Genomic DNA, 20,230 nt, shown 5'->3' on the forward strand with positions numbered 1-20,230 from the left:
TTACAGTGAAGTACTTACAGAGAATTTGGGAGTTATAGGTAAATATTTACAGGGAAGTACTAATTCTGATATTCCATTATTAACTGAGCATCATAAGGGGCAACACGGGGAAGGAGATCTGGACAACTAATACAAATTGCTGTTTTGATAAAGATCGGCTAATATTTAGCGGATCAAAAAACCAAGACTTTTGTGTGTAAAATAAGAAATTTTGAATCTTGTGGCGGGAAAAAATATTCGGAAACGATACCAGGATAAGAAAGAGGAGCTATTGACCTCCAATCGGTCTAGAGGATGAAAATATCGCGAAATAATGTCCAGGCTCGGAATATAGGTCCGCAAAAGTTTGGGCTCAGTCGTAGTTGGGAAGGGTGTCACAATATTCGGAAACGATACCAGGATAAGAAAGAGGAGCTATTGACCTCCAATCGGTCTAGAGGATGCAAATATCGCGAAATAATGTCGAGGCTCGGTATATAGGTCCGCAAAAGTTGGAGCTCAGTCGTAGTTGAGAAGGTTATCACATGTTCGGGCCCGACAGACTTACTGATCCGCTCACTTGTCTCTTGGTATAGAGATGAGCTACACAATTCGGTTGAAAAGCATGCCCAATATCCTCAAAATACTGATCATTTGGGGCACCATTGTATGGGGACATCACAGTACAGTACAGAAAAAGCAAAATATCATTTTACGAGGGCTACTACTATGGTGACAATTTGTCGGAAAATTTGTTTTCATTTTTTCAAAATTTCCTTCAGTTTGGTTACTCAAACCGACCTGTCGCTAAATGACCACATTGATTTGGTTAATCTTCGAAGACCTGTGAGACTTACTGTTTTGTTTCGGGCTTATAGGCGTAGTTTCATTATTCGTCATGACCTATGGCGAATTTGTTCTTCTGAATTCTTAATATACCCGCCAAAGGGTTTCATCACCATAAGGAAAATTCCACCGCTCAACGAAACCATTGCTATTTTAAGAAAAAAGTTTCCTGAAGAAGTGATTTCTTGAGGAGGTCATCACAACTGGCCACCGAGATCTTGAGATTCAAACCCTGGTCACTTTTTCCTCTGGGGTCACGTAAATGATAAGATACTCAGACCAGATTTATTACCTAAAAAATATGATTATCCCATATATATTTTCGTCCTTATTTAAGTAAGTTTATTTAAGGAAATTTCGTCCGACTTTGGGTAAATGGTGCATCAAACTCCCAATATTTGCCCGATTGAGGCAAAATAGCTTCCATACATAATTAAAATCCAAGTCTGCCAAGTCTGTATGGTTTGTTTATTGATTCAAATATCTATGTAGATCACTATTTTTAGTGGATATTACACACATTATCATCACTTGTATGTACCCAAAGTGGTGAAGGATATCATATAGTCGGCTGCGTCCGAATTTTGATCTTTCCTTACTGGATTTTATATGACGACGTTGTAGATAAATCATAAAAAAATGTCTGCATTTGTTTGGTTTATGATGACTAACATCTAGAATTATTCGTCATGAAAATACCTTGCATTCGAGGTGCCTAAAATACATATTTAATATTATGTCAACGAAAAAAGGTTTAGTGTTAATATCGGTCAACAGTCGTTTTACGAAACTTCAAGACATCTTCTACAAATCACCTCAAGCGAAACTCAAATAAATACAAATTGAAATTGTGAAATAAAAACTAATAAATGTGCAAACCCCTCGTTTACCAGTTAAGAAGCAGATGATGTGATGGACGTAGACGAATTGTGATTTGCTAAACTTTAAATGAAAAGATAATGTGATGATTTTGGTCGAGTGCACTAGCGTGAAATTATGGCGACTAGTTGATAGCATTACAACGAACATTTTTAAATTATAAATATACATATTTTATTACAAGTAGTTGAAATTAGGTACTAGGTGGTTACATACCTACAATTCATATTGGATGGATAATATTATAAGTCTGGTCTGCTAGAAAGGTTTTTAATGCTCTTTCTCAGTCTTTTTCAATATGTAAGAAGCTTTTCAGGGATAACATTTATGAAGAATTGCAAAAAAATTGTTTGCAAGGAATTGTTACTCTAATACTCACATTTGTATTGTCTAAATCGCACCAAGTGCGTATGATGCCTATTGTCCATTGCGTATACGCCATCATGCACGTAGTCAAGTGAACAGAGGCTACCGCCCAGCAAAAGCTAAAGTTTACTTTAAATTTAACCAGCAACCTATACCAAATTTGTCATTTGGTCAGATATGGATCTGCTTCTTACAATGGTAAATATGTAAATCAATTTAAAGCAAATATCAATCGGACACCAGTTGATTATTGGGATAAATAGTTGATGAACATGAACATGGTGCATCATTTACTTAAAATCGGGAGAAAATACATATGGGAGCTATATATCTAAATCTGAGCCGATTTTCAGGAAATTTAACACACATCATTCCAGACCTAATTCAGTATTCCATGCAAAATTGCGTGCAAATCGAATGATATATAGAGACTTTGGATTTACCTCAAATCGGACGAAAATATGTACGGGAGCTATATCGGACGAACCGATTTTTCCCAATTTCAATAGGGTTCGTCCTTAGGCCAAATAAGTGGCATATGGCTAATTTAATCCAATTCGGATAATAATTGCGACCTGTACTTTCTTTACAATTTAACATGGACAGGAAATGTATAAAAAACCTCGAAATGTTCCTTCTTCTGTTCGAAGGTTAAAAAGTTGCGTTTGCGAACTCCATTAACAGTAACTGGCTGACCAGCCTCATTCTGAAACCAGTAGGGAAAGGGCCAACGTCGCAATCGGATTGGATAATTGGATTTTATCCCATTGAATTATAACGGCAGGATTTTAAATACGTTTGAATTTTATCCTTACTAGATTGTATTTGTAATGTCTCTTATCGGTAAATGCTTATATGGAACTACATTTTCGAGTACAATTTTTTTTCGTTAATATTTCAATGTTACAGCTTCCAGGTTTAACCAGGATTGAAGCTTTACGGAAAGTACAATGTCACTCCATTTTCGTTGTTACATCATATCGTATTATAGGTTCGCATTTTGAATTTTCAAAACATTTTTCTATACTGTGACACATCATGGATGGTTTAGTAATTACACCCTTGACCGCACTGTGGTACAGGGTATTATGTCTTTGTGCATATGTTTGTAACAGACACAAGGAAACGATATAGACACGTAGTTAATTTCGAGAATATGCATGGAATCTCTCTCTAAGTTGATTTATGCATTGGATGCAATTTGTTACAGCCCAAGGACGAATCCTATTGAAATTGTTGTAAATTGGTTTAGATATATATAGCTCAAAAAAACTGATGGACAAAATTAAAGCAACTGAAATTGTTAACTGAATAAATGACATGTAACTTTTTTTAAATAAAAATATAGTAACTTTTTTTCAAAAATAAATAGGTAATTTATTCGCTTTTAAAAAGCAAAAAATTGATGCGCAAAATTTATTTGGAAATAAAAAACCAGTAAGGAAAGTTGTAAAGTCGGACGGGGCCGACTATATGATACCATTCACCACTTTGGACATTTTTTAAGGACCATTAACATGAAATTAAACATGTCATTTTGCAACCTATACTAAATATATGGGAGCTACATCTAAATCTGAACCGAATTTCATGAAATTTAAAACACATCGTTCTAGACTTAATTCAGAACGCAATGCCATCGTTCGAAGGATATATACTTTGGTGCACCTTACATTCAGAATATATATTTGGCAGCTGATTTTGAAATTTAACACACATATTTCCCAGTACGCTGTGCCCAATTTCGTGCAAATCGAAGGATGCACTATTTACCTAAAATCGGACGAAAATATATACAGGAGCTATATCTAAATGTGAACCGATTTTCACGAAATTCAACACACATCTTTCTAGCTTTAATTCAGAATGCTATGCCAAATTTCGAGGAAATCGAAGGATATATAGGGACTTTGGTGCACTATTTACCTAAAATCGGACGAAAATATATATGAAAGCTATATCTAAATCTTAACCGATTTTCACGAAATTTAACACACATCGTTCTAGACTTAATTCAGTACGCTGTGCCAAATTTCGTGCAAATCGATGGATATATAGGGACTTTGGTGCACCATTTTCCTAAAATCGGACAAAAATATTTATGGGAGCTATATCTAAATCTGAACCGATTTTCACGAAATTTTACACACGTCGTTCTAGACTTAATTCAGTACGCTGTGCCAAATTTCGTGCAAATCGAAGGATTTAGTGCACCATTTACTTTAGTGCACCATTTACATTAAATCGGACGAAAATATATATAGGAGCTATATCTAAATCTGAACCGATTTTTCCCAATTTCAATAGGATTTAGTGAACTGTGCCAAATTTCATCCAAATCGGATCACAAATGCGACCTGTACTTTGTTAACAAAAATACATGGATGGACGGACATACGGACGGACGAACAGACGGACATGGACATGCATAAATCTGTTACAAACATTAAAAATTGCATTCTTATAAATAAAAGCTATGAACAAACAAAATTTTGCGAAAATATATACAAGACCCATATCAAGATCTGAACCGATTTCAACAAATCTTATCACAAATCATTTTTTACTCAATTGCATTCGCTATGCAAAATTTTGCTCAATCGGGCAAATATTGGGAGTTTGGTTTATCATTCACAAAAAATCGGACGAAACTATATATGGGAGCTATATCTAAATCTTAACCTACAAGGCACTGAATCAATATAATGCTCAACATAATCCTTGATTAAACATTTTGGGGAGAGGCTATATCTGTTTGTCTGTGGAAGTCTTTTGATTTTGCTATCTACGATACTCCAAAGATTTTTCTATAGGGTAAAGATCTGATGATTGTGTTGGCCATTATAAAGCCCTGATTTTTAACTTCCGCAAACAATTTTGACATATTTTGGTGTATGTTTGTCGGTTTTTGTCATGCTCAGCGAAGAGAACCATAGCATTTTCGAACACATTTCTATAAACAATCCGATCCATTACCTAATAAATCTCATAAATATATCGAACTTCATAAAAAGAAAACAAAACATAACAGCATGCTTCCCAGTACCCTTGCAATACTGTGGCATGAGTCTTTCATTTTTGGATTTTCTCGCGGTAATTTTTTTATGTCTGAGTCTTTAATTTTTAACTTTAATTCATCCGACAGCAAATAATTTCTCCACTGAGTGGAATTTCAATTAGTATGAGCTTTGCTTTCCGATTCCTTTCAGATATAAAGGAGCTTTTTTGATAGTATTCCGATATGTCGGATATCCGAATACTATCTATACTATCGTCCACGCACCGTTTTCATCGGTATTTCATTTCTTTTCTCGAGGAAAATGGTATTTTCGAATTGGATCTGCCGAACACAAGTACCTTTTTGTGCCCTTCACCACACTGTGGTGCAGGGTATTATGTCTTTGTGCATATGTTTGTAACAGGCAAAAGGAAACGAGATAGGTTCCATTGTGTCAAATATAATCACTTTGAGTCGATATATACATGTCCGTCTGTCCGTCCGATTTTATGTAAATGGAGCCCCATACTTCCAATGCTTGTCCAATTGAGACAAAATTTTGCATAGCAGGTTGACATCCGTGAAGTTTTTTTTTTATATAGGTTCAGATTTAAATATAACTCCCATATATATTTTCGTCCAATGTTTTGTAAATAGTGCATCGAGGGAGCTATGTATGTTCTATATTTAACAGCGAGTGTTAAAGTTAGTCTAGAATACTTCTTTTTATACCCTTCACCACACTGTGGTACAGGGTATTATGTCTTTGTGCATATGTTTGTAACAGGCAAAAGGAAACGAGATAGACCCATGGTTCCTTTTGAGAATATGCATAGAATCACTTTTTAAGTCGATTTATGCATGTCCGTCCGTCAGTCTGTCTGTCCATGTATTTTTGTGAGCAAAGTACAGGTCGCATTTATGATCCGAATTGGATGAAATTCGACACAGCTCATTTGTTTGGCCCAAGGACGAACCCTATTGAAATTGGGAAAAATCGGTTCAGATTTAGATATAGCTCCCATATATATTTTCGTCCGATTTAATGTAAATGGTGTACCAAAGTTCCTATATATCTTTCGATTTGCACGAAATTTGGTATAACGTACTGAATTGGGCCTAGAGTGATGTCTGCCAAATTTCGTGAAAATCGGTCCAGATTTAGATATAGCTCCCATATATAGTTTCGTCCGATTTCATGTAAATGGTGCACTAAAATCCATATATATCGTTCGATTTGCACGAAATTTGGCATAACGTACTGAATTGAGCCTAGAATGATGTCTGCCAAGTTTCGAGAAAATCGGTCCAGATTTAGATATAGCTCCCATATATAGTTGCGTCCGATTTCATGTAAATTGTGCACCAAAGTCCCTATCTATCTTTTGATTTACACGAAATTTGGCATAAGGTACTGAATTGAGCCTAGATTGATGTCTGCCAAGTTTCTTGAATATCGGTCCAGATTTAGATCTAGCTCCCATATATAGTTTCGTCCGATTTCATGTAAATGGTGCACCAAAGTCCCTATATATCATTCGATTTGCACGAAATTTGGCATAACGTACTGAATTGAGCCTAGAATGATGTCTACTATGTTTCGTGAAAATTGGTCCAGATTGAGATATAGCTCCCATATATAGTTTCGTCCGATTTCATGTAAAAAGTGCGCCAAAGTCCCTATATAGCGTTCTGAATTGATGCTGGAATGATGTGTGCTGAGTTTCGTGAAAATCGATTCAGATCTAGATATATATATTTTCGTCCGATTTAATCTAAATAATGTACCAAGTTCTTATGTTGCATAGCGTTTTGAATTTAATCCAGAATGATGTGTGCCAAGTTTAGTGAAAATCGGTTGAGATTTTGATATAGCTCCCTTATATTATAGATTGATTTTAAGTAATTGACACATTTAGATAAATATCAAATATTTTATTTCATACAATTTCATGATAATAGTCCTGGTTAATATACCCATAGTGGTGAAGGGTATCATATAGTCGGCCCCGTCCGACTTTACTATTTTCCTTACTGGTTAAATTTGAAATCGGTTCAGATTTAAATATAGCTCACATATATACTTTAGTCCCATTTTATGTAAATGGTGCACCATATATGCTGTTCTCTTTCCACGATATTTTGTTGTTGAAATGGGTTTCGATGTAGATGCAGCTCCCATTTATATTTTTGTCCGGTTATGCAAATGGAGGAGCCTATGTCTGTTCAATTAACATGGAATATTGGATAGCGTATTAAATTGTAATCTATAATAACGCATATTTCAGAATGGTATGTGTATGGGTTGTTTTAATTTAGTTCAAAAATCTATGTACTACACACAATTAATTTCGCCGGATTCAATTTCGTATTTAAGATCCGATTTGGATGAAATTTGGCACAGTTCACTTATTTGGCCCAAGGACGAACCCTATTGAAATTGGAGAAAATCGGTTCAGATTTAGATATAGATCCCATATATAGTTCGTCCGATTTTATGTAAATGATGCACCAAACTCCCAATATTTGTCCGATTGGGACAAAATTTTGCACAGAGTACTTAATTAGGTCCAAACTGATGTCTGCTAAGTTTTGTTGGAATCGGTTCAGATTTAGATATAGCTCCCATATGTAGTTTCGTCCGATTTTATGTGAATTATGCACCAAATTCCCAATATTTGTCCGAGGGTATTAGATTGAATATAGAGTGATAAAAAACTAATGGTGCATGCAACGGTTGCTCAATTAGGTCCATGTTTTTATATATAGCTCCCATACATAATTTTACTCGATAAAAAAAAATCCAAGTCTGCCCGTTTGACATGCAATTTTTAATGATTTCAGAATGGTATGTGTATGGGATTTTTTCAATTGGTTCAAATATCTATCTAGATAGTTTCGCCCGATTCCATCTTAATGGTCCTTCAAAGACTCTATGTCCGTTCTATCTACAGGATACTGTAGATATTAACATCTCCTGTATGTACTCAAAATGGTGAAGGGTATCATATAGTCGGCCCCGTCCGACTTTTGAACTTTCCTTACTGGTTTTTACTTGTTGTAATGACATTTGTGTGTAGAGTTTTATGTCAAAATAATTTAATTTGATTTTTCTCACTCATAAAATAATATCCAAATATAATTTTCTTCTTCCAAATAAAACAAGATATTTAAAAAAAATATGGATATAAAACTACGCAGTTCCACAAAAACCACAAAGACTCCTCAATTGGGGGAAAAGAAGAAAACAGCGGTAATTAATGACAATTCTATACATTTTTATATAATCTGAAATCTGAATTTCATTAGGAAAAGGATACAAAATATTCGGATAAGGAGAACAAATGCATTGCCGATATGAAAAAACTTTATTTGGATACCATAAAATTAGATGTGGACCTACAGCACGGTATATATAATTTGGAGAAATCATTTGAAAGTAAACATGATGAGATTTACGATAAACGTTTGCAACTGTTGGAGTGAGTTCATGGAATGATGATGTTCTACATTTTGGAAATTGGTTCGATTTATTCATATTTTCTATCTAATAGAGATTTCAAAAAACGTAATCATGGTGGTGATCCCAGTGAAATGGGTAATATCAATAATTTTTGGCTAAAAGTCCTCAAGGCATCATATACTGAATTCATAAGTAAGCGGGATGAGAAAATATTGGTGGTAATTGTGATATGGAAATCCTTAATTTTGTGGGGATATTGAAAATAAGTTCTTGTTGTTTTCAGTTCCTCACCGATATCCGATCGAAACTTTATAATGAACCCACAATTAAATTTGTTATTGAATTTTATTTTGAACCTAACGACTATTTCACCAATCGCATTTTAACGAAAACCTATTTTCTCAATTGTTTACCGGATCCGGATGATCCCTATGCATATGATGGAGCGGAAATTTATAAATGCGAGGGATGTAAAATCGATTGGAAAAATCCGGAAAAGGAAAAAGAGAAGAAATGTGAGTTTGTTGATATTTGAAGAGGTTTTTATTGAAATTATTATTTGAATGCTGTTGTTTGGCAGCATTTACATCATTTTTTGATTTCTTCGAGCCACCCACATTACCGGATAATCAAAATGATCCCACCTATGCTGATATTAATGTAAGTAATTTAATTTTGAAATTTATTGTCAAAAAGTAGCACAACCCTACAGCCTTCGTACCATGCGAACAAAAGTATCGAGTTCTCGAAACCATATTTTATCTCTCCTAAAATTGCACCCCTAAATCACCAATTATCGGCATTTTACTATATATACAAAACTTCGCTATATATACAAAACTTCTATTTCATAGGCAATTTTACAAAACGACTTCGAATTGGGTTTCTACTTGAAAGAACGTGTCATTCCCAAAGCAATTCTTTTCTTTACCGGTGAAATCGCTGATTGCATAAGTTCAGATTCGGAAAGCGAATCAGAAAACGATAATGATGACGACGATGATGATGACGAAACCAAGGAGGATGCTTTGGGAAGTATGGCTGCTGCAAAGAAATAAATTTATGTTTTGTCATTAGTTTTTTTTTTCTTTTTTGGTTTTTTATTGGATTTGCTCATATTTTAGGATATTTGAAATAAATCTTGGTTCTTGTATTTTAATGTTACAAAATATAAATTTTTTAATTTACTTCATAAGTTAAAACCCAGTAAGGAAAGTCCAAAAGTCGGACACGATCGACTATGTGATACCCTTCACCACTTTGGGTACATACAAGATATATATATATATATATGCATACAGCATCCTTGGAGGACCATTGACATGAAATTGGACAAAATAAAACATGTGATCTGCAAAGATATACACTGGTGGCCAAAACTAATACAACTGAAATTGCAAGGATAATAAATGCCGCTTAACATTTTCAAAAAATATGGATATTGTTTTATTTTTTCAGTTTTAAATCGGGTACTTTATTCAATTAAAAAAAAATTAATGCAAAATTCATTATGAAATAAATAATTTATAGATAAGGGAATTGTCTCAATTTTTGCCTGGCTCAAACTAAAGCAACCTTACAGTACAAACAGATGAGCTCTAAAATTTGTATACACATATTTTGATCCTTATAGATCATTTTTATATATTTTATAATAATACATACAAAAACATGTGTCTGTTTTGTAATATTGATATCCTGTAGATAGAATAGACATAGCATCTTTGGAGGACCATTGAAATGGAATCGGACGAAATTTACGGTGTGAAGTACATAGATATTTGATGAAAAATTAAATGTCAATAATTTTTTCATACAAATTTTTCGAGCAAAATATTTATGAAAGCTATATAAAAATGGACGTATTTGAGCAACCATGGTATCCACCATTTGCTATGCTGCAATGCGCTATCCAAAATTTATCTCGACACAAATTCTAGGTTCCATTTAGTACGTTTCCCACTAATTCGTTCTAATCGGACTAACATTAATTAGTAGGTACACCATTTAGATGAAATCGGATGATAATATATATGGAAACTATAAACCTGAAACGACTTCAATACAATACGCTATGTATTATTTCATGTAAAGCGAACAGACATAAGCTCCTCCACTTGGATTATTAGCATAAAATCGGAGCTATATCTACATCTGAACAGATTTGAACAACAAAATATCGTGCAAAAAGAACAGGATCTACGGTGCACAATTTACATGAAATGGAACGTAAGTATACATTTGAGCTATATTTAAATCTAAACCAATTTTAAACTTAACAAAAAACATTCTAGACTAAATTCCATACCCTCTGTTAAATTTCGTGAATATAGAACAAACATAGCCTCCTCGGTGCTCCATTTACATAGAATCGGACGAAACTATATTGTGATCGATTTCAACAAAACTTTGCATACATCAATCAAGACCTAATTCAGAAGGATATGTTCAATCTGACAAATGTTGTGAGTATGGTGCTCCATTTACATAAAATCGGACGACACTATATATGGGAGCTATATCTAAATTTGAACAGATTCCCACAAAACTTTGGATACATCAATCTGGGCCTAATTCAGTAGACTGTATAAAATTTTGCCTCAATTGGACAAATATTGGTAGTATGGCCCTCCATTTACATAAAATCGGACGACACTATATATGGAAGCTATATCCAAATCTGAACCGATTTCAACAAAACTTCAAACTGGACTAAATTCATTACGGTATGCTAAATCTTTACTCATTCGGACTAACATTGGGAGTTTGGTGCACCATTTACATAAAATCGGACGAAACTATATATATGAGCTATATCTAAATCTGAACAGATTCCAACCAAACTTTGCATACATCAATTAGGATCTTATTCAGTACTCAGTGCAAAATGTTGTCTTAATAGGACAAATATTGTGAGTTTGTTGCAGCATTTACCTAAAATCGGACGAAACTATATATGGGAGCTATATCTACATCTGAATCGATTCCAACAAAACATTGCATACATCAATTAGAACCTAATTTAATACTCTGTGTAAAATCGGAACCGGGTTTCTCCAATTTCATTAGGGTTCGTCCTTGGGCCAAATAAATGACTTTTGACAAATGTCATCCAAATCGGATCATAAATGCGACCTGTATTTTGCTCACAAAAATTTACGGACGGACGAACAGACGGACATTCATAAATCGACTCAGAAAGTGATTCTATGCATATTCTCATAAAGAACCATGGGTCTATCTCGATTCCTTTTGCCTGTTACAAACATATGTACAAAGACATAATACCCTGTACGACCGTGAAGGGTATAAGAAAACATGTAAAAAAGTGTCAGTAGGTGTTGCCGAGGAGGTCTTCGGAGGTTTAAACAGGTTTTATTCCTTTAACCCTACGGTCAATAACCGGGTACATTTGTACCTTTTTTCGAATAAAAATCCTGTAAAACTTTTAATAATGGAGATATTTGGATCAAATTTTGAGGTATTTTCACACATAATCGAAGAAAAAAATTATAAATATTTTCCATATATATAATTTTTACAACTTTTTAATATTATTACCTACGTAGATCAATAACCGTGGTACATTTGTACCCATCCAAATATAGCTCTGTAACTCATTAAATAATTGGACTATCGTGAAGTTTTTTGGTTTTAAATTAGTGTATACGGATCTGATCTAGATGTAGGAACTCAAAATTATATTTACATTAAAATAATATATTTAAACCCATGCTTAAATGATAGTATATTTAAAACAATCATAGCAAATCCGTTATAGCTTTCGAATGGGTTAAGCTTTTTTAGTTATTTTTTTATTGGGATCTTATTTAGGTGTTCCTCAACCCCTCTGCAAATTTTTCTGGCCCTAGACAACATGGGACCATCAGGGCGACTCGTGAAAGTCAGAAACTACCCTGGTTTTCCCTTGGTATACAGGGACAAAAACAATGATTATTGTCCGTAATTTTCCAATTACTCTTTCTATTGGGCCTGAAACTTTTCTATAATCGAATTAGTCTGATTTATTACAATCCTAAATTGGCGTACATATATAAACTATAATTAAATAACGTTTTAAAGTATTAAATAATGTTAAAAATGCGCCAATCACAATCTCTAAACTCATAAAATGTGAATAATTGGCAATAATAATTGTTTTAGTCAATGTATACCAAAGGAAAACCAAGGTAGTTTCTGATTTCCACGTGTCGCCCTGATCGCCCCATGTTGCCTAGGGCCACAAAAATTTGCAGAGGGGTTGAGGAACACCTAAATAAGATCCCAATAAAAAGATAACTAAAAAAGCTTAACCCATTCGAAAGCTATAACGGCTATTATTTGTGAGAACAAATCAAAAAGTTGCTTTAGTTTTGACCATGTTTTGTTTTTTTAGTGAATAAATTACCTGTTTATACTCTCACCACACTGTGGTACAGGGTATTATGTCTTTGTGCATATGTTTGTAACAGGCAAAAGGAAACGAGATAGACATATGGTTTCTTTTAAGAATAAGCATAGAATCAATTTTTAAGTCGATTTATGCATGTCCTTCCGTCCGTCTGTCTGTCCATGTTAAATAGTAAACAAAGTACAGGTCGCATTTATGATCCTAATTGAATGAATTTTGGCATGGGTCACTTATTTGGCCCAAGGACGAACCCTATTGAAATTGGGAAAGATCGGTTCAGATTTAGAAATAGCTCCCATATATATTTTCGTCCGATGTAAAATATGTAAGTTGTTTACCAAAGTCCCAGTCCCTATATATCTTTAGATTTAGATATCTAGAATGATGTGTGCTAAGTTTCGTGAAAATTGGTACAGATTTTTTCTTCCGAGTTTACGTAAATTGTACACTAAAGACCCAAAGCTTGTCCGATTGCCACACAATTTTGTACAATGAACTGTAGTTAATATAAGTTAATCTCTGGCAAGTCTCGTTCATTCATCTGTTGAATATACCCAAAGTGGTAAAGGGTATCATATAGTCGGCCCCGTCCGACTTTACTACTTTCCATGCTGGTTTTTTCTATAAAAATCACTATAAGTTTGTTTATAAAAAAGTTACAGGTCATTTATTCTGTTTGCAATATCAGCTGCTTTCGTTTTGGCCACCACTTCTTGTTCCTTTGGAATAAGAGCTATATCTAAATCTGAACAGATTTCAATAAACTTTACATCCTTTATTCTGGACACAATTCAATACACTGTTCCCAAACAAAAAGAACCCAAATATCGTTAGCTAAAATGCAAAAAGGCGTAACTAACAAAAGGATAATTGTGTAGGAGAAGCAAAAAACTGTTTTGAATGAAAACTATAAACATGTCATGTGAAATGAAAAAGTATGCCCGGCAGGGTGATATTGCATATGACGAATAATAGACTATAATTTTTTTAACAAATTTAGTTATTTAGTTTAATGGCAGTCATAACAATTAAGTAAAAGTTGAATTTTTTGTTAGTTACGCCTTTTTGCATTTATCAAATAAACCTACTTGTAGTTACGTCTTTTTGTTTTTTGTTAATAGAAGCTCCTTTTTTGACCGCGAACGTGTAAAACTTTGTCAACACATGTAGTTTATTGACATTCACAATATTCATTCAAAAAGTCAATTTTCAATTTTTTTTGTTAGTTACACCTTTTTGCATTTTAGCTGACGATATGTAATGTTAAATCGAATCGATCAACACAAAGCTTTACAATGTTCTAATCACTCGTTGTTGAATTCAAAAAAAAAATAAATAAAATAAAATATGTATTTTTTGTAATATTTTATTTGTTTTGCATTATTATATTTCTCCTCCAATATATACAAAATAGTTATGTAAACGTTTCTATATAATTTTCTTTTGATTGAGATACTTTATTGTATTTTTTTATAGGAGAGAATACATAATTACAGACTACAAACTATTAAGACATTATAGATAAATTAAAAGAACAAATAAAATATTGAGATATATATTTATATAGTTGACACACAGAGGGAAGCAACGAACATATGTATATGTATGTCAGGCTCCGAAATAAGTTATTACATTCACTAAAATATTCCATTTGCGATTTTTTTCTTTCTGTAGTGTTGTCCGTCACAAGAACAAACGATTTCATGAAAATCACAGTGAGTTTGTTTGTGAGGGGATACAAATATTTCCAGCCAATCGACACTGCCGTCGCCGTTGCTACTTCGTATATTCTTAATAATGCTAAACTACATTGTTGTAATGTATGACGAGGATAGTGAAATATTCAATTACATTTTGCTTGTTTGCTTGCTAGTTAGACAGAAAGAGTCTGAAATGAAATAGTAATAATTAAAATTACAATTAATACAAATGTGCATAACTTTTGTGGTTTTTGAAGTGAGGTAAATTGTGGAAATAAATTAATCATAAGAACTCAAAAGAAGCGAGTTTAATGATTAATTGAAATGAGTAACATAAAATATAATTTTTTTACTTATGATACTTTCTGTATAAATGAGCGTCATGACTCTTACCTCTCTATGCATTTGTTACAATTACATGTGAAAATATTGTAAATGCACGCACATCATCATCATCTTCTTCAACGCTACTTATATTGCCATTGCACTTTCAAAAATTTCAAAGAACGCTTACACCAGCCAAGTGTTCAGCCACCAATTTACATTCCGGTTTTAATTCCTTAAAACGTTTTATACCCTCCAGGGTCACACTAGTACCACTAACATCCAAAAATACCAGATTTGGCGAACACTGTACCAAATGTTGTAGTGACACATCGGTAACATATTTATAATCACGTACACTAAACCTCTCGAAACGATTCTCACTTGGACGATTATTAAAACGTATCCAAATAACACCATGATGTACAGGTTGACGTGTGCGACCAAAACAACATACACCACGATCCGATATACTACCACGTTGTATTGGACGTCGTGATAAATGATTGCCTGGCCCAAATTCCATTTCATATTCTTCACTAAGTAATCGATCCGGGCCACCACCACCTGTTACTCGTCCAAGAGGATTTATAATATCCCAAAAGAGATTATGTCTGATCATTTGTTCAAAGGCTGGAGGTGGTGATTGCTGTTGATTCTGCTGTTGCTGTTGTTGCTGGTTACCCCCCTGCTGTTGACCGGGCATTAGCAAATGCCGTATATTACTTCGATCTCCAAGATTAATGTGAAAAGCATTTGGCGATGTGCGATTGCGTAGATCAAGGCATATAATGTGATCTGGTCGTGGTAAAAATCTACTAAATGATGGAACATTACTGCTGACAATGGGTATAACATTTGACGAAGCATTGCTGGATACCGAAGATGCATTTGCATTTGTTTGGACGGTACTACTGGATGAATGATGATGACGATGATGGTACAACAGGCTCGTTATCACTTCCTGATGATGATGATGATGACGACGACGATGAAGATGATGTTGAAGGGGAATCATCTAGATTTTTGGCTGTACACGCTGATGCCTTTGATGATGTTGTGGGTTCTTGATCGTCTCTATTTGATTTACTTGGTGTTGTAGTTGTTCCATTGGCAGCTAAATTCCTATTTGTGGATGGCGATGCAGAAGATTGTGGTTTTTCATCCGTTTCTGGACACTGAAGATAAATTTCTTTAAGGGTTTCAACAGCATTGAAACACTGCAAATCGGAATCATTCAATGGTGTATTACTCAAATCAAGGACCTGAAATTAATAGAAATTTAATACACATTTTGGATGTTGTTATAGCACAAATTTTTTACCTCTAATTGTTTGAAACCATGACGTCCGGCTATACTTCCATATGGTATAAACTCTTGCATTTGACTACAACCTTTTAAACTTAAATATCTAAGTGCAGGTAACTTTGATATAGGCATCACATAATAGGGATCAAACCAATTATTCTTCTCTATCGCCAGCTCATCTAAACTAGTCAGAATTGTATCAATGCCAGTAAAAATGGATTTATTAGGATCAACGCGTACATGACAGTTACTTAGCACCAGTCGTTTCAGTGTCTTTGGAAAGTCATTGAATGTAAGCTGTAGAAGAAAACACAATTACAATATAAATTAAATTGTTAGGGCTAGCTCTGGACTGTTAATATACAAATCATATTCCTACTGTTTTTAAATTTGGACGTAGATTATCACGACAAAAGTGAATCGATTAACTTTAATCCTTGTAAGGCTATGAAGCACTGAGGATGGTTCAAAAACGGTTACACAGCATTGATTCTAGGCGTTATCAAATAATGATTTATTGTCACGGGATATAAATTCAGATAGAAGCATGCTTTTGTATATCTACCACCAGCATACATTCGATATTGTATGCAAATCTTGCCGTCAACAAGTTATGTTCCTATATACCTATGCGTATTAGCCTTAAACAAACCCGCAATCCACCTGTGGGTCCTCGAATAGGACCCAAATGCAAGGAAAGCTATGCGTGGATGAATCACTTCGAAGTAAATTGTCTCCTGTTTTATTGGGAAATCGAATAACGTGGCGACTGTTCCGTTTGGGAAACGGCGCATAAATCAAGCTACAGAATACTTTGAAAAACAAATCCATTTCTACGATAAAAATTCGCATTCCCAATATTAGTAGTCCTCTTATTTTGCCATCGATTTCTATTGTACAGTACAATTTCCTATTAGACGAAATATATACGTACGTACATCCGTCACTTACCAAATTAAAATCCAATGTCACTCCAAACAATTCCAATGTTAATAACTTGGTACATCGTGTAGTCATGGAATTGCGTAGCGTTTTATTGAAATGCTGTATTTCCCCCTCAATGTGCTGAGATGGTGAAGGTCCCCTCAATTTAATACTGCGTGTTTTCTCATGTGATCGCTCAAGCATATCCTCAAGAATGCCAAGAGGTAATGGTTCCTGACTCAGATCAATATCTTCCCATAGTCGTTTGTCCAATACGAATTTCTGGAAACGTTTGCTGACGCTACAAAGGAAAAACGAATCTTTATTTAATCACAGATACTCTATTAATATTAATAATACCCATTATGTTTACATACTTCATTAACGTCATCAACGACCAGGTATCCAGAAATTTAAAAATTTCATACAGCACCTCATCGCAAAAGTGTTCCAACGAAAATTGGTCTTCGTCATAGTAAGTTGTGGCACTACTATTGGTTGTAATCGTTGTTGCATCGCTATCCTCAATGTTTTCCCTTCCCTCACCATTTGTTGTCGGCTGTATTTCATTTTCTACGCTTTGTTGTTTGTCTTCGTTAGGTGTTGTCTTCTTATGCGGTGTTTGATCACCATCATCACCATCGTTTGACAATTGTGAACAACGACGTTTGCGTTTAATGCCATTTAAACAATTTATTGTTCGTGTTTCCATTACATTCAGAGTATCTTCCTGTTCCTCCCCTCGTTGGCAGGAATCCATTACAAATACTTTTGTGCTATATTATTATTTTCGTCTGTACAATACAAATCTACTTTACTTTATCAGAGTTTTTTTTTCCAACAATAGGGGATATGTCAGTCGATATACAAACTAATCGAATTATTTCAAAGCCACAGTATTAATCTTCAACGGCCAACCAAATATATCGAGATAACATATTAACATATAACGGCAAGGCCACACATTGAATTGTCTGTTAAAAACACAGATTTGTTGCAATTGAATGTTCAATAGAAGAAAGAAAAAAATGGTAGAATTCGTTTGGTAATATTTGAAAATAATTTTGAAGGCCTTTGAAACGCTGATTACGTCAATATACAGATACAAAGATTAATTGACTTTCAGAAGAAGCAGATCTCCTGGAGAGTGAAATAAATCTTCTTAATCGTTTTATATAATTTAAAATACATAATGGTGGTCAATAAAGGTTAATAAGGGCAAACGCATGGTAAAATTATACAAGGTTGGGTATCTTTTGTCAACCATTTGACATATTTTTAACATTTTACTAAAAATGCGAAAAATTAATGGAATGTCAGGTTTTTTAAATCGGGGTTTTTTTCAGATATTTATTCATTCATAAGTCATGAATTTCTTCCTACCAATGTTGTAAAATGCGTCTTTATACAAATAGATTTTAGAATATGACCAAAATTGTGATAAAAATTAATTCTATAATAACATGAAAACGGACTATCCGATTTTAACGAAACTTTGTACAACCTATTATATTTACCAAGCCTAAATCAAGTAGGAAGATGGGACTCATTGGTCCATCCCATCAGGTACCTCCCTCACAAAGGGTCAAAATTTTCAATATTTAAAAATCTAATATAAGGCGAATGGAATGTCCAATTTGAACCAAACTTTGCACAACCTATTATCTTTACCAAGCCTAGATTATGTTAGAAAATCGGACCCATTGATCCACTCATTCTGGTTCCTCCTCCACGAAAGTTCAAAATTTCAACATTTAAAAATCGAATTTCAGACGAATGGAATGTCAGATTTGAGCCAAACATATTTGGTATGTTCCCGTACTGCAAGAATCTACTATTTTTTACTCCGATAACACTTTTTTCCTTTATGATATCGAAGAAAATAGTAAAATTGAGTAGATTCTTGCAGTACGGGAACAGACCAATTATCTTTAGCAAACCTAGATCAAGTGTGAAGATAGGACTCATTGATCCACTCCTCCCCCATAAAGGGTCAAAACTTTCAATATTTATATATCCAATATCGGGCAAATGGAATATCCAATTTGAATCAAACTTTGCACCACCTATTATCTTTACAAAGTCTAGATCAAGTCTGAAGTTGGGACCCGTCTGCCCTCTCCTCTGTTATCTGTCCCCATACTTTTTTACTGTTTTTTTGTTATATTTTTCAAAACATTACATACACTGTCACACATTTTGTATACCGATTATATATAACAAGCCACAGTATGAAAAAATTGTAATTTATTAGTTGCTATTGGTCTGTTCCCGTACTGCAAGAATCTACTACTTTTTACTACGATAACGAATTTTCTTTTATGATATCGAAGAAAATAGTAAAATCTAGTATTTTAGTCTAATGGTGTTTTTACACGATATGTATTCTACATATGTGTTGTCACTTTTTTGCATATGGAAATCGAACTCGTCATGTGAAAGATTCGGAAATTTCAATGTGTTAAAACGATATGCAATTACATATGTATTTTTTCCGAATAGGACGCGTTCTATTTTCGTATGTGAAACATAAGGAAATCAGCTGTTTGAATGAAACACATTGTTGGAAGAAAATATTTCAATTGCAAGTCAAAGAAAAGGATGAAAAGGCAACAATTACAAATTATTATTTCGAAACAATAAAAGTGATTTTTTTGTTTATAGGTTATGTCATATGTAAAATACATATGCCGATTTGAACACAAAAATAAATGTTTTGTGTACGCCGCTAATTTTGACACACATAAGGAATTACATATGGATGAAATAAGTGACAGCACATATGTTGTGACAGCCACCTTTGGGCTGGGTATGAATACCCACACATAATTATGCATTGGCCACATTTGAAAACTATCGCTCAGTCGATTATATTTTTTGGGTCACAAAAAAACCACAAACAAATTACAATGAATTTTATTTATTTGGTTGAACTTATCGCTTCCATCAAGAAGTTATAAAAAGGAAAAAGGTAAACAAAATAATAAAAACATCTGTTCGTGTCTACCAGTGTTGTAAAGGGACTCAATTT

At 33.9% G+C, this 20,230-nt stretch overlaps 2 protein-coding genes across 2 annotated transcripts; one reads left to right on the top strand and one right to left on the bottom strand.

Annotated features, from left to right (window-relative positions):
• The first annotated feature begins 8,249 nt into the window (after positions 1-8,249).
• On the top strand, positions 8,250-9,589 carry LOC133325387 (nucleosome assembly protein 1-like 1). The gene is made up of 6 exons (XM_061534156.1): positions 8,250-8,321; positions 8,378-8,550; positions 8,623-8,749; positions 8,815-9,046; positions 9,112-9,191; positions 9,386-9,589. The coding sequence occupies exons 1-6, from the start codon at positions 8,250-8,252 to the stop codon at positions 9,587-9,589; spliced, it is 888 nt and encodes a 295-aa protein (XP_061390140.1).
• Positions 9,590-15,126: 5,537 nt separating this feature from the next.
• LOC133325393 (uncharacterized) lies at positions 15,127-17,959 on the bottom strand. Its single transcript, XM_061534164.1, has 5 exons — positions 17,577-17,959; positions 17,227-17,500; positions 16,291-16,572; positions 15,882-16,231; positions 15,127-15,838 (listed from the first exon to the last, which is right to left on the bottom strand). Exons 1-5 carry the CDS (start codon positions 17,957-17,959, stop codon positions 15,142-15,144), a joined length of 1,986 nt encoding a protein of 661 aa, XP_061390148.1. The 3' UTR covers positions 15,127-15,141.
• Positions 17,960-20,230: the final 2,271 nt, after the last annotated feature.

Source organism: Musca vetustissima, unplaced genomic scaffold (assembly GCF_032173495.1).
Source record: "Musca vetustissima isolate MV318-11 ecotype Yass unplaced genomic scaffold, APGP_CSIRO_Mvet_v1 utg5761, whole genome shotgun sequence".
Lineage (NCBI taxonomy): Eukaryota > Metazoa > Arthropoda > Insecta > Diptera > Muscidae > Musca > Musca vetustissima.